This window comes from Chiroxiphia lanceolata, chromosome 1, assembly GCF_009829145.1.
Source record: "Chiroxiphia lanceolata isolate bChiLan1 chromosome 1, bChiLan1.pri, whole genome shotgun sequence".
Lineage (NCBI taxonomy): Eukaryota > Metazoa > Chordata > Aves > Passeriformes > Pipridae > Chiroxiphia > Chiroxiphia lanceolata.
In genome coordinates this window covers 91,180,707-91,195,611 of record NC_045637.1, presented here as the reverse complement: position 1 = coordinate 91,195,611, position 14,905 = coordinate 91,180,707, and the positions used below count along the sequence as shown (strand labels likewise).

At 38.8% G+C, this 14,905-nt stretch overlaps 1 protein-coding gene across 3 annotated transcripts in view; it reads left to right on the top strand.

Moving 5' to 3' along the window:
- Positions 1–14,416, top strand: part of CAP2 (cyclase associated actin cytoskeleton regulatory protein 2) — a 67,465-nt gene extending 53,049 nt beyond the window's left edge. For all 3 annotated transcript variants that reach the window (XM_032709483.1, XM_032709553.1, XM_032709629.1), the window contains 6 exons: positions 5,759–5,951; positions 6,817–6,992; positions 8,151–8,274; positions 8,499–8,581; positions 11,162–11,302; positions 12,862–14,416. In XM_032709483.1, the coding sequence (XP_032565374.1) occupies positions 5,759–5,951; positions 6,817–6,992; positions 8,151–8,274; positions 8,499–8,581; positions 11,162–11,302; positions 12,862–12,945 (801 nt within the window). In that variant the 3' untranslated portion in view covers positions 12,946–14,416. The remainder of the gene's footprint in view (positions 1–5,758; positions 5,952–6,816; positions 6,993–8,150; positions 8,275–8,498; positions 8,582–11,161; positions 11,303–12,861) is intronic.
- Positions 14,417–14,905: the final 489 nt, after the last annotated feature.

Here is a 14,905-nt window from a genome sequence, read left to right as displayed (position 1 = left end):
TAGTAACGTCTGCGATAAGACATAAAAAGAAATTCTTAGTCTCTCGGTAGCTGGGTTTAGACCTAAAGACACGTCAAGCTGCCACCAAAAATTAGTGACAGTATGGCATCCAGAGCACTTGTGTTATGTATGAACAGCATTTCATTTCTCTAACAAGACTGGCTGTTGCCCTGTGCTCTGGGGTAAGGAAGCCTTTAGGAAAAATGTGTTCAGCAAGGCCTAGCTTCTCACAAGCAAAGGGCTTTGCTCAGCTCTACTGTAATTTCAAGGGAATTAAATGAGATTCAAGATAGATGAATTTCAACCAGCCAGCTGCCTCGACATAAACAGTCTTTCTTTCTTCCAGTGAGCGAGATAGGTAGCCAGCATAGAGATAAAAGGAGAGTACATCACCCATCTGCCAGTAGTACAAGATAAAGGTAGAAATACAACCTACTTTGAGGTTGTACTGGAATTCTGCAAACCCTTGCACAGTGATAACAATGCGTTTATCAGACTCAGCTCCATGAGCAGCATCAGACACTGTCCCTAGAGGAAACTATTGTGCCACAGTCAGTGGGAGGCCCTTGGGTCTCTCTGCAGATGGCTCAAAACTATCCAGCAAGGAGCAATCCCTGACCAATTCCTGATTCAGAGCATGGTTTAGTTGAAGCTGAAGACACTTCTTTTTCCCTGGGGGGAAATTTCTGGAATGTTTCATGCCCTACAGAGCTCTTACTCTGTGGTCACAGGGCCCACATCTCCTTTTCTTGATAGGACCTTACTCCGAATATTAGGTATTTCCCCATTTCAGAAAGCTCTGAGAGTAAGTTTTAAAGCACACCAGGTTCACTATGATGCAAAGCTAGCAGGTTAAAAGTTATGGCTTATTTTTGTGTTACATTTTCAGAAAGTAAGGCCGACACTATCTGTTCCCGATAGGTCTTACAAGGGGCGTATTTGTAAATTATGGGAAAATGACAACACCAACATGTTAATGGGAACACTGGGCTATCAGTATAACTCCACGTGGTGTCTATAGACACCATGGCACTGAGAACAGCAGCTGTTACTGAGGCAAACAGCTGAAATAAAAGAGGAAGAAAGGCGGCTTGCAAATAACCGCCTTTGCGGTCCAAATGGCTCTTAATACTCTTTGTGTAAAGACACACTGTTGTTAACATCTGCTTGAAGTTAATCTGAAGACTTGTTTGCAAATAGCAAAGCTGGTAAGCACCTGCTGCTTTAGGCTAGATGAACTTTTGTGGGCACGTAACATGCTATTTTATTCCAGGCAGCTCTCACAAACACTGCCCTGTACAGAACAGAAATGAATGGACTTTGTGAAGGACACTTTAATTGAAATTGGATAGGACTATACACACATATTACCAGATACCAGAACAGTTTAAGAGCCTGGTTCAGAAATATTCTAGAATCTGAGGGTCTAAGGAGTCTTAGAAAGGTGACTAAGGAAAGCAAAGTAGTTGCCAGTGACTTAGGTTGGTAACTTGGAGGTTTATGTATTAATAGAGGTCAAAACTAATCAAAAAAGAAAGTCCCTGGAACCACTTCACTAGACTGATTTTAAATCTGCTCTTTACATCAGTGTATTTAAGTGCAGCACAGGTCCCATCTTCCTGGCAAGCAGGGAATGCAAGAAGTGAAATGTGTTTTCTGCCTTTCCAGTTCACTGTTGTGCTTTCTGTCCCCTTTTCTCACAAAGAATTTCACCTCACTTGAATGTTTGTTTGATTTCAGTTACGTAAATCAAAATGGCAAAGAAAAGAAGATGAAAGCCAGAGTAAGACTGAACCCCTCTTTACAGCAAGTCTCTGTATGGCTCCTCATTAGTGAGACTTGTCTGTCTTTTTCATGCTGTTCTATTTCAATGGGGGATGGTCCTACTGGATGTGTCCATGCTGTAAGATGGTGGATCTACAGTGGAGCAGTTAGTTCCACCCTGTATTTTAGAGGCCTTTTTTCCTTTGATTTGTCCTTCAATTTTGCCTGGCCTAATTTATGATTTAAATTGTTTGCAGTTTCCAGAATGGCCATAGATGTTCAGACATAATTAAAAATACCATGATGCAATATCTGTTAGCTTCTGCAGCTGTAACTGAGGTCATAATCTAGACAGGCATTTATCATGCAGGAGAAAAGTTAACAACTAAGTTTTGGTCCATCTCTCTATTTCTGCAGCTGCACAAAATTAAGAGGAAAAGTGGGAAGGGTGTCTGAAACTCAGGTGTCTTCCAAGACCTTGTGACAGCTTCTGTGTTCTTAATTAGATCTAACTTAAAATCATAGAATCATAGAATCAGCCAGGTTGGAAGGGACCTCCGAGATCATTAAGTCCAACCCTTGATCCCCTACCGCTGTGGTCACTACACCATGACACTAAGTGCCACATCCAATCTCATCTTTAAAAACCTCCAGGGGTGGAGAATCCTCCACCTCCCTGGGCAGCCCATTCCAATGCCTCATTACCCTCTCTGTAAAGAATTTCTTCCTAATATCCAACCTAAACCTCCCCTGGCAGAGCTTAAGACCATGCTCTATTGTCTCACTGATAGTTGCATGGGAGAAGAGACCAACCCCCACCTGGCTACAACCTCCTTTCAGGGAGTTGTAGAGAGTGATGAGGTCTCCCCTGAGCCTCCTCTTCTTCAGGCTGAACAACCCCAGCTCTCTCAGCCTCTCTTCATAGGACTTGTGCTCCAGACCCTTCACCAGCCTTGTTGTCTTCCCTGGACCTGCTCCAGGACCTCAATATCCTTCCTGAACTGAGGGGCCCAGAACTGGACACAGTACTTGAGGTGTGGCCTCACCAGCGCTGAGTACAGGGGAAGAATCACTTCCCTGGACCTGTTGGCCACAGTGTTCCTGATCCAGGCCAGGATGCCATTGGTCTTCTTGGCCACCTGGGCACACTGCTGGCTCATGTTCAGCTTCCTGTCAAATGTTTCATGTTTCAGATTCCTGTCAAATCTTTTGAGCTTAGTGGAGATAACCACTGACGCTGGTGGAGGGACCAGGATTGTAAAGAAAAGAGGAGGCAGATGGGCAGCATGAGTTCAATGAGTAAATTTTTTTTCTTACTCTTGAAACCCACTTAAAGGACTAGAAGGTCTTCGCTCTTCAGGTCAAGCATTGAGATTTTTGACTAGACTTGTTTTTTCATCAGTACTGCTCTATATGGGAAAGATGCTTTCCCAGATCCTTTCCTAACTCTTTCTTAAAAGTAAATAAGACATTCTCCAGTCATACAAAACCACATCCAAACTGAATTGTTGTATTTAAAATCCTTCCTTTTGTCTGTACTTTCACAAGATAGTTCTTTCAGAGTTCAGGGAGAGAGATTATCCACTTCCACAGATAAATCCCTCTGAGTTTTGCTTCCATCTCAGTTACATAGATATTCCCATACTTCAGTTGCCATTTGGGAAACTGCCTTTGATGCACTACTCAGCAGCATCATTTGAGCCTGGAGTCTTCTGCATGATCTGTGATGGACATCAGTTTGACACTTTAAGCAGAGAGACTGGCAGTGACCCACCACTCTCTGTTGTGTGCAGAATACCCAGATAACTTCCAGATTTTTTTTTTCTCTAATGCATCTTTGCAGCCTTTGCACAATTTAGTTGGTGTTAATTCCAAATCAACATGTGAGTCTTACGGACACAAGTTTCTGGAAAACCACAGCACTGTATTTGTGCAGGTGGAAGCAAATGTTTGAGAAATGAGATGTCAGTCTGGAGTTTAGGAAAGCAGATTTTTATCTCAGACTTAAAGTTATTAACCACTGCTATTAATCTCCTCCCATAAAGCATACATAATTCATAACTACATGTTCACATTGTGCATGGTGAGTGCCATTTCTGGGTATCTAAGTATTTTAAAAAGCCCCACAAATGCAATGTTCATAATTCTGGATAACCAGGACATAGTGGATTCAGTTGCTATGGTTGCAGGCAACAGAAAGGGAAGATCTGTATTGCACCTCAGGCAGCAACAAATGATTGTGCCATTAAATCCACTTACATTCTTTTTTTTAAAATTATAATAATTCACTGTTCTGCTGACTCTGCTGCAGATAACATTACTGGTATTAGCAGAGGCAGGGAGACAGACACTATAAATTGGGGGCCCAGTGAAGAAGTTGTCCCCAGCCTAAAACAATAACCTGTAATTAGGAATTATGTAAGCAGAAACGCTGAGTTAAATGCTTCCATGCAAAAATGGAATGTCTCTAAAAGCAGTCCACATCAATTCCAGTATATCTTGACAATAAATTATAATCAATGCCAAAAGGAGATTCTTCTCGTTTGTTTACATTTGATCAAAAAGATTTAGTAGCATAGAAGAGAGCTTATTCCCTTAGGAGATCTTGGATTCTTTTTTTTATTTTAAGTATGTCTGAAGAGTAAATAAAAAAGGAGCATATGCTCCTCAGCCCTTTTTCCATTATCAGTTTGGTATTACAGGCCAGAACAAGTTTACTTTTTAAAAAATAGCTACAGTTTTCACTCTTGTGAGATGCATAAACCAGACAGATACTTTGCTGTTTCAGTTTAGTGGAAAGCAGGAGTAGTAGTATCATAAATTGTTAAAAATATCCTCTGAGGCCAGCTAAGCAATATCTATTTCTAGTATGGATTACCAGGGTTGCACTTTTAACAACCTGTATCTCCTAACAAAGGTAGCCAGTTAGAGAAGCTGTGACTTTGTAAGTCACTGTACTTTTCTCATTGTATCTGCCCACCTTATAAATGTCTGCTGGTGCAATGTACAATGTCTGTATAGCCAGCTAAATTCATCAGAACCAATCTAATTTTCTCAATGGTTCTTTTAAAAGTCCCTTCTGTGCTGCAGAGAGCTGGGATCAGAGTGACACTCAGTGGCAAGACAGCAAAAGTGATTCTTAGATTCTGTCTAACAGCTATAATTAGGATGTTGGGATATTATCATAAAATTTTAGTCAGATCATTACTAATATTTTTTGTCTTTTTGATCATATTCTATGTAGGCATTATAATTCAGACCAAAACATGTACTTTTGATTATGCAAGCTGAAAGACTGTATTAGTTACTTTGCCAAGGCCCCCTTCACTCATAACTTATGTGCTGTGATCTCCTGCAACTGAAAAAAATAGAAAAAAGAACTTGATAAATCGAACTAAAAACTCAAATATTGAATTTCAGAATCAAGAGACTTGAGTCACTTTTACATTCCGTGGTATTTCAGTCTTTGCAGATGACTTGAACAGTCCAAAGAATAACATTTTACATCTCACATAAAATTCAGTGTGTTCCATATGCATAACTGACAGTTCATGACCCTCCCAGTTGCTTGTGTTAGATCAAAACATTTTCTGTACATTTCTGAATGCACACCAAGATACCTGTAACTGAACTCGGTATCTGAAAAAAAAAAAAAAAAGAGACATTTTCCCTTTTATGTAAGTAAACACTGGAATAAATTACGGAATCTTTACTATTAAAGATTTTTAACATCAGTCTTGAGACAAATATTTCAGATGGAGTAGTTCTGCATTAAGGTAGCAGTGTGGACCGTCAGTCTTTCCAGCCTTGCCAGCTCTATTACAAGGAAGGATTCATAGGATTACGTTCAATTATGGGGCTAGAAATTCTTCTGAGCCTGTGGCTGCCTAGATCCACCCGAACTCACAGCATCCAAGGATGCCAATAAAGCGGTATCATGACACAGTGTTCTTTGAAACTCAGTGTGTAAATAATTTCCATCCATCTCACACAGGGTCCTGTCGCATCATCCATGTCTATGCGATCTGTTCTAACAAGCGGGTCGTGCCTTTCCCCGCCCCCGCCGCCGCCGCCACCGCCCCCGGGACCGCCTCCCATCTTTGATACAGAAACCGCCAAGGACGAAGGAACTGCGGCTCGCTCAGCCCTGTTTGCACAGCTTAACCAGGGAGAGGCAATCACCAAAGGTCAGGAGAAAAGAAACTCAGTTGTGACCCATGAGTCAAACTACATCAATAGCTATTATATGTATTAACCTAACTCTCACTGCATTTTTAAGTCACATTCAAGCAACTCAGATCTTTCTGAGGCTTGTAGTGGTCTGATGGAGAAGACTGCACACCAAAACCTCCTTTAGAAGCAACAGCGTCCAAATAAGTTTGGCACACCTGAAATTCACACAGTTTATTTCGAGGTATCCTTTTTTATTTCACGGCAGCCAAGCTCTATATCGTCAACCCCCCAGTAGCTGTTAACCTCTAAGGTGCAATTGTAATAAAGATTTATCCCTCTTTCTCATCCACATTGAGTGTACCAACCTGTGCCAAAATGCGTTACGTGTAAGGTAGAAAGGTACGGCTCACAGATCAGTGTGGAGTGCAATAGTAAAGCTTCTTATATTAATACTGGACAGCTGTAATTAAAGTGAATGCCTATTAGTTTAAATACATACAATAGATAGACAGGGATAGGTCAAATACTGTCATAAATTAGAAAAAACCCCCTTCATTTTGTGGATGGAAAAACATGACAGAACAAGCTGTCAGGGCTTGCTACAGACAGAGAGGGACTAGAAGACGTTGTGTGATTTCCTGTTTTAAGATACTAAGATAGTCCATCCACAGTAGGTTTTATATGAACTGCTAAAAGTGTGTTGGTAGTTACACTTTAGGTCATTACCCAGGTAAACCTTGAGAAAATAAAGCATGTAAATTCACAGAATCATTTAACACAATTACAAATAAACCTTTCATGCTTAAATATGAACGCTCTTAAGACTGGAAAATAGACTCTCTTTCACAAGCACTGGTTTTTTTTTTTGTTTTTCTTTAGGGCTTCGACATGTCTCTGATGACCAGAAGACTCACAAGAACCCCAGCCTACGTGCCCAAGGTCCATCTGTTCGTTCTCCAACAAAAAGCCATACTCCAAGTCCCACCTCTCCCAAAAATTCCCCACAGCAGAGCCATGCCCCTGTCTTGGAGCTAGAGGGAAAGAAGTGGAGAGTGGTGAGTTCAGTCACACCTCTGAATTGCACCCTGGCACACTGCAAACCATGTTGAGCTTCTCTGCTTTGCTACAGATTAACTTCTACTATTCTGTAGCATCTTTAATTAATTCATTTTTCTCTGAGAATCACTTATTATTTCGTCCCACTGGAGAATGTCAGAAACAGTATATAAATTCCTTGCAAAATCAGGCAATGCCCCAGAAACAAGCCCAGTAGAAAACTCCAATTAAAATCCCTTCTTGCAGGACATTTTTGCAAGCAAGGGAGAACAGTGCTACCACAGACCACGTTTTCCAGATACCTTATCTGATGGAATTACATATTTATTTTTCATTGCTCTTTCCATGCAAGCATGTTTCCCGTGCTTAAAAGTAGAGAAGTGTTTTCCTTTTGCTCAATCTATAGATGGAAAAGAGAGATTTGCTTAAAGTTTGGGTGTTAATTTATGTAGGCATATACCAAAGAATCTATGTATGAAAATCGATGTGGCTGTGTTGGTTAACAGAGAGAGGAAAGAATATGCATAGTCATACAGAAGGTATATAGACAGTCATTACTGTGGAGCTGAGTTTGCATAAGGTGAAGTCACCATTTGCCTGTGTCATGTTGCCTTACTCTTCTAATCCCTGGAACTTTCCTTGTGGATCCCTAGCCTTTACTGGACATCCATGGAGTGAAATTATCCTTTCATATTTCATAATGAAAGGAAATTTCTTTACCTATTACTCCTTTATTGTATGTGGTAATGCCTGTACTCGTTCATAATACGCTGTACTGAACACTAAATAATGTTTGGGAAAGAAAAACTTGCTCTCTTCTTCAAGGTGACAGTCTAAATTAGATGGGAACCAAACTACAGTTTTGTGGGTGCCTTTTAAATTGTTGTGAGCACAGTGTCTTCGCTACAAAATTAATGGTTTTTGTTGTGGTCTGTGCTAAGTTGTCCAGTTCTGCAGCTCTAAAATATACATGTGTTATCTAAGGGTGAATTAGGTGAGTTATCTGATCACCAAGCAGATTAGGATTTTAAGCCACAGGAAGGATATTGCTCTGTTGTATCTGAAGATGCAATGACTCGAGGATAAGTTGTACTCAACTCTGTCTGACTGTTAGCTAGTTAAAAACAACCAATTAAATAAACTTTCTTTTGAAATAGGAATATCAAGAGGATAAGAATGACCTGGTCATTAACAACACTGAACTCAAGCAAGTGGCCTACATTTTCAAGTGTAACAAATCTACACTTCAGATAAAAGGAAAAATCAACTCAATTACTATTGGTGAGTGGATAGCTCAGCTGGGCTTTAAATGCCAATCTTGAAAATAATGACTTATGTGATTAATAATGCATCTGAATCATTCCATTCATTTTAATGGATTGATTACACGAGTAAAGTCACTGAGCTATGCAGTGCCAGACTGGGAATTTTCGTACTTAATGTAGCAGGTGTGCATGTATTTGCTTTTGTCTTGCCTTTCTTATTTATGATTGCTTTTATTTTAGACAACTGTAAAAAGTTTGGCCTTGTGTTTGACAATGTTGTGGGAATCGTGGAAGTGATCAACTCCAGGGATATTCAGATTCAGGTAAATATCTATTTGCGACACAAAGATAGACAGAGAACAAGAGGGAAAAAAACCATATAGCTACAAGAGATTTTAAAAACTCACAGAGCACAAAAAAAATAAGAAATAGATGCATCCAAATGTATCTTTATATGCACTAAATTCTGCTGACGTATTTAGAAAATGCCTATGAAAACTATCAACTGTCACTGAACAAACACCCCATAGCCCACTGCCTTCTGGTTCTGGTGAAGCTGAGAGATCTACACACTGTAAGAATTGTTACTTTTGTCCCTAATCTGCTTGCTTTCGTGCTAAATAGCTCCTAGCACGAAAGTTCAGTGGTGCTTAGAGAACAAATTCTGGCAGTTAGCTAATTGATTTCTAAGTGCAGAAGATTTTTTTCTTTTCTTATCCTCTCAATGGAAATGTTCAAATAGATTGTCAAGGGACAACTAAATGATACAAATGAAAGTAGGTGATGGGATTTTGAAAAATCTCCCCAGCCAGCAACGTGACGCATTATATGACCGAGTAATGGACTTACTTGCCTGCAGAAAGATTAATAAGAGATCATCTTCCTTGTGGTTCTCATGAAAAGAAAATAGGTGTACTTTAAATCTATACATTGCCCTCTCTACAGTGGACACTTGTCCGGTTCAAAATACAGACAGTCTGCCTGACATTTACAGCACTTCATTCATCCCATTCCAAAGAGGTCCAACTACCGGCTGTAATACTGGGTTGTGTCTGACCAACATGACCTAGTCTCAGGAAGGGACTTCAGGATGTATTATTTTAAGTGAAAAAGAAATGAAATGTTTATTAATTATATCAAACTGCCAGTCTTCAAAGTGAGGTCTTTTGAGTAAAAGGCTGTACCTGCTGTATGACATTAAATGTAGGCAGTTCCACCCCATGCTTCAGAATTGCTGGGCACAGCCACCACAGGGAATTATAGCAAGATGGGTTTTTATGTTTTGAACCTTGTGCAAGTGACTGATGTTGCTACTAACTGTGCATCATCTTCCAAACTGTAACAAGCAGTTTATTCATGATCACTACATGTCTTCTTATGGCAGAGGTGGTCAGCTAAAGACTCCAGGCATTTATTTGAGCAGTTTTTAAATAATTTGGCTATTTTTATCATGACCTCTAAAACTATTTATGAAAGCTGAAAAATTCATGTCATGAATACCAAAACCACAGCTTGTTAATACTCAAATAAAGAGGAAATATCTTTCCTAAGAATCAAAATTCTTAGAATCAAAATTGATCATGCTCTATGAATATTGCATAAGGTTTCTATGCATGCAGTGGAGCAGAGTGGGGATCCACTTAAGAAGACACGGTCTGGTCATATGGTGTATGCTGCTTGAATCAGGCAGCTTCCACAGGGTTTGTGTATGACAAGTGCTAAGCACCTCCATTTTCTCAATACTTTGAAGACCTGATCTTATAATTTCCAAACACATGATATGTTAATGCAACAAATTTCAGTATATTCATCCTACAGATTTGGCTATAAATAGTTGCTTCAGTGCTGTACTGCTTGGCACTCTTTTATCTCAGTGGTATTTTTTTCTTGCCAGATGTTTGCAAAATTTATTAAACATACCTTTCTTTTGTCTTCCATTGCATAAGAACCCCTTTAAGAAAAGAAAGTTTAAGATGCATTGATCCATTACATAGATCAGACTTCAGTATCAGGGTGGGATGCAAGAAGACAGACCACTTGTTCTTTGTTTACTGTCACAGTTAAGGAACTGAAGCTGAAAAGATATTCTTAACCTGAATGATGGGATACACTGTCATTAACAAGTACATATCTGTCACATGCTGTTACTGTTTTATGGCTCAGAATAATCTTTGCCGTTTTCATGCATTGTCCAGAGTACATTGCTGTCCTTGCTAGAGAGGGCAGGAGAAGGAGGAATTTTTACTGACAACAAGTGAGTCAGCCTGTTAGCCATGTAGAAATCTTTTAATCTGTACAATTGTAAACAAGAGATTTCCCTTTCTCCCTCAAGTAAATCTTGTGCTTGCTTTTAAAGTGACATAAGAAATATCTTTGGAGATTTAATTAAATTGATCTTAGTGCTTTTTTAGAACTGTAGCTTGCTTGAAGGGGATAAAAACCCTTTCCTATCGTATGCTGGAAAAGCTTTGAAGTCTTCAGAACATATTACAAATCCCTTGTTAAGTACTACTGTATGCTGGGGTCTTTCATTTGCCCTTACTGGGTTGGAGTTTACATGTTTGATTTCTTAGCCAGTTCTCACTGATGAACAAGGTGAACACTGCCTAAATATCAGCACAAAAGTGTCACTGAAATTAGAGACAATCAGGGAAACACTTTCATCAAACTGCATGTTAAAAGCTTGCTGTATATTACAGGTTTGCTGTTGTGTATAGGTCTTCGTTACCACCACCAAGAATTTTCACAGTGTCTAACAAGTCAAATATAAGCATCACACAGGCAGCTGACACAGAGATCAGATATTAGTGGCCAAAATTAGACCTGGCAGGCAATGAGGATTTTATTAACAGTATCTCTGTGTGCACTTTAAGATTTGATGCTAAGTAGATTTTATTTTGCAGGTGATGGGGAAAGTGCCAACCATTTCTATTAACAAAACAGAAGGCTGCCACATCTACCTCAGTGAGGAATCATTAGATTGTGAGATTGTGAGTGCCAAGTCATCCGAGATGAACATTCTCATCCCCCAAGATGGTGATTATGTGAGTGAGATATTTTTAAAGCTTTTCTCCCCATTCCATAATAGTCTTGGTATCTAATAGCACTTAAACTGCTAGGAAAGAAACTGACATACCACACATATTATGTCCCCAAAAAATGATCCAAAATAATTGAGTTTTCTATGTGCCTGTATCTCAGGAGGAAGAACTCTTTATTTTCTGGGGCACAAAGTAATTTCGAAGATCAGACATGATGTTCTGTTTTTCCATTCTGATAGATAGTGGCTTCATCTCCTGTCCATTTGATCTTCTTTTTTGATATCTAAACGTAATCTCTCACAAGAAATTCACTTCACTGAAGAGCACCTAAGTCTGAAGACGATGACACTAAAACTAAGATAAATAAAATACTACTGCAGATGAAATAATACAGTATACTATACATGGCTTTTCTAAAGCTATTGTTGCATGGGTTGGAGCTGTAGTATTTTCTACTGTTTTCAACATATGTCCTTAAAAGCCATTCAAACAGGTGCATTTTCCCAGTTCCTTTCCTGTTCTAGTAAGATTTTCATACTATGCCCAGTGGCATTTCCAGTAGTCACTTTACACACAAGCTCTGCCACTTCACAGACAAGCAAGGGATCATGCAGGCAAAGCATGCTTGTAATAGTTTCATAGTTTCCTCAACAGACCAGTGTTGAAATTGCAGTGCACAGAACTTAAACTTCTTGTTAGTCTTTTGGGCTGGAATTCTTTTCGATAGAGCAGTTTAAGCTTTATAAAATAAAATGTGTAATGAGAATTCTCATGCTCCACATTTCCAAAAGTGACTGCTGGATGCCTAGCTTCAGATAACTAAAAAGGGAACAATTTTCAGTGGGCACATATTCACCAATTTCTTTTTTTTAAAAAAGCCCTTTTGGTCAGTCTCGCCTCAAAATCACCGTAGCATCTGAAATTACTGGCTATCAAAACACTTCTTTGAGGTTTGAACAAAAAACCCCTTCTCTTCACATAATTTTTTATTTATTGGGTACAAAGAAATAGCCAATGACATCTCCCATCATTTCACTGAATTCATAGAATGGAAGGAGACTTTATTTGATGTTCTGCTTCATTTTGCATACCCTACAAAGGGTGCCGAGTCTTTTGAAGTGCATCACACTTAAAATGATAGGGTTTTTTTTTTATTTTATTCTTCCACGTTATGGCATTGCTTTTGTCCTTAGAATTAGACTTCTGGCTAAATCTCCACATCTAAATCCTTTCCACTGTCTTCCAACCCAGACACTGATGGAATCTAAAGTCATTTCTGACATGAGGCTTATTTACTTAGTTGATGCAGATAATGGTGTGAGAGGGATTATTGCAAAGTAAGTACCATACCAAGGCTATTTGAAACTGGGTAGCAATTGGGCTTTTTCCTGTGTGGCATTGTAAAATAGCTTCCTAGGGTAATGAAGAAGGCTTTTCTCTAATCCCGGCATGTCTGAGCTATCAATGCTTTCTCAGTCATGTAGCACTAATAGTATTCCACCACTTTTCATGAGGTATCCACTGTTTATTTAATCATCACTGTTGCTTTTGTTTCCTACCAGAAAGAATTTCCGGTTCCTGAACAGTTCAAGACAGCATGGGATGGATCGAAGTTGGTCACTGAACCTGCAGAGATTGTGGGTTAATTTCCTAGCGCCATACAGCACTTGCTGACCGCGGCCAGACCGCAGCCAGCACGTACAAAGCAGTAATGTAAAGAACTAGAAGTAGCAGGAGTTCACACTGCTGTGATAGGCCTTCAAGCATTAGCTCTGCATGCTAGAAACAATAACACATCTGGCACCCTTCTGTTAAGCACCCCGGTGCTTTTCACGTTTCCACAGTTTGCCTTCACGTACAGTTTTAATTCTAAATGTGAATGTAATAGATTAAAACTCCCCACCCCTCAGTCACATCATTGGTTTGAGACACTGTATACATGAAACCCAAATACTGCATGATACACTTTTTTTACCATCTTGCTTCAGTGCATTCCTTTTTGTGTTTCTGCTAATCAAAAAACAGCATTAAGACTTTAAGCTGTTTATTTTTACCTATTAAGCAATTCCTGTATGATGCAGTAAAAATTACCCCAAGAAAGTAGGCAGTTCCTCATAGTTCTGTGGCAATCATAATGGGTTTTGTCTTAAATGAGCAAAGAAGGACAGCTTTCAGCACAGCAATACATTTTGCTAACTGAAGATTAAAAAAAAATCTGATATTTTAATCAAACACTTTTCTAATATGTGTATTTAGAAGATCCCACAGTTTTCTGTGAGGAAAGATTTTATTATGATTCACAGACTTGCATCATCTGAGCTAAGACCTTGCAGCAAATTATTTGAAGGTATTTTGTTCCTTGGCTTGAAGGTATTTTTCTCCTTGGATTTCTTTTTTCCTTTTTTTTTTTTTTTTGCTGACATAGTCTCTCACTTTTTAAAATTTCACATTGTATCTTGCATACTATACAGAAAACTGAGGGAGGCATATACATCTGATACCAGCTAGTTTTCCTTACTAATAAATTTCCTTTAAAATATTTCTATTGTAGCTCAAATTCATTGAAAATATCTTCCTTTTTTTCCCCCCCATATTTTTAGGACTTACTCAATTTCAAATACGTCCACAAAGCAAAGCCATAGATTATGCCATACTAATTCTGAGCCCAAATAAAAGGGCAATTTCCTGTTTAGACCTTTGACTGTACTTTATAGTCCCTACTGTACATGCTTTTTTAACGAAGGTGAAATGTTGTATACATTTGTACTATTTCAGCACATAGTACAAATAAAATTTTAAACATTTAAAAAGTTGGCTTATGTTTTTGAACACTTGTAATACTTTGTATCAGTGAAATCACAGTGAGATGTTTGCAGAGCTAGTTACAAGCTATATTTTGTGCCTAATTTACCTTGAAAGTACATTAACTCTTGAGGGTTTTTAAGTATATCTTTGATTGTAAACCCTATACAATACAACCAGTAGTGCTCATTCCATACAGTTTTGCTATCTGATGTTTAATCTATGTGTATAATGTGTTTGCTTTAATATATACCATTTTTTCAACAGTAAACTTCTTATGAAATAAAAAGGAAAATGTACTTGTTTAAAAACAAAGTTGTTCAGAGCTTGCTCCATTGCAGTGTTTGTCCTATATGCTTTCTCTTCCCTAAACACTGTTTAAAAAGCTTGAGTGAAAAAAAGTAACTTCTCCTACCATTTTAATAAACATTAACACTTTTCCTGACATAATCCACCTGTATGCCAGCAGATAAACCTCAAGTGTCATGCACATAACTTTGATGACAGCCAGAAAATTGAGCTTTTCATGATTCTCACTTCTAGGTACACCTGTATCTTCCAGTGATTATGTCCAGGGAGATGATTGTGATCTGATGCAAGTTGATAAGCTTTGCCTTCTATTTTTAGCTTTCCCCATTGTTTCTCTATATGGCTTTGGATATGTCCCTCCTGTGTTACCAAAGCACAAGCTGTCCACTCCATGTGTCACTTGGATGTACCTCATCTCTGAAAAATGGTCGTTGCATACTTGTCATGATAAAAGGATCGCTGAAGGATTGTTTAATCCTTCAATCATAATTTTTT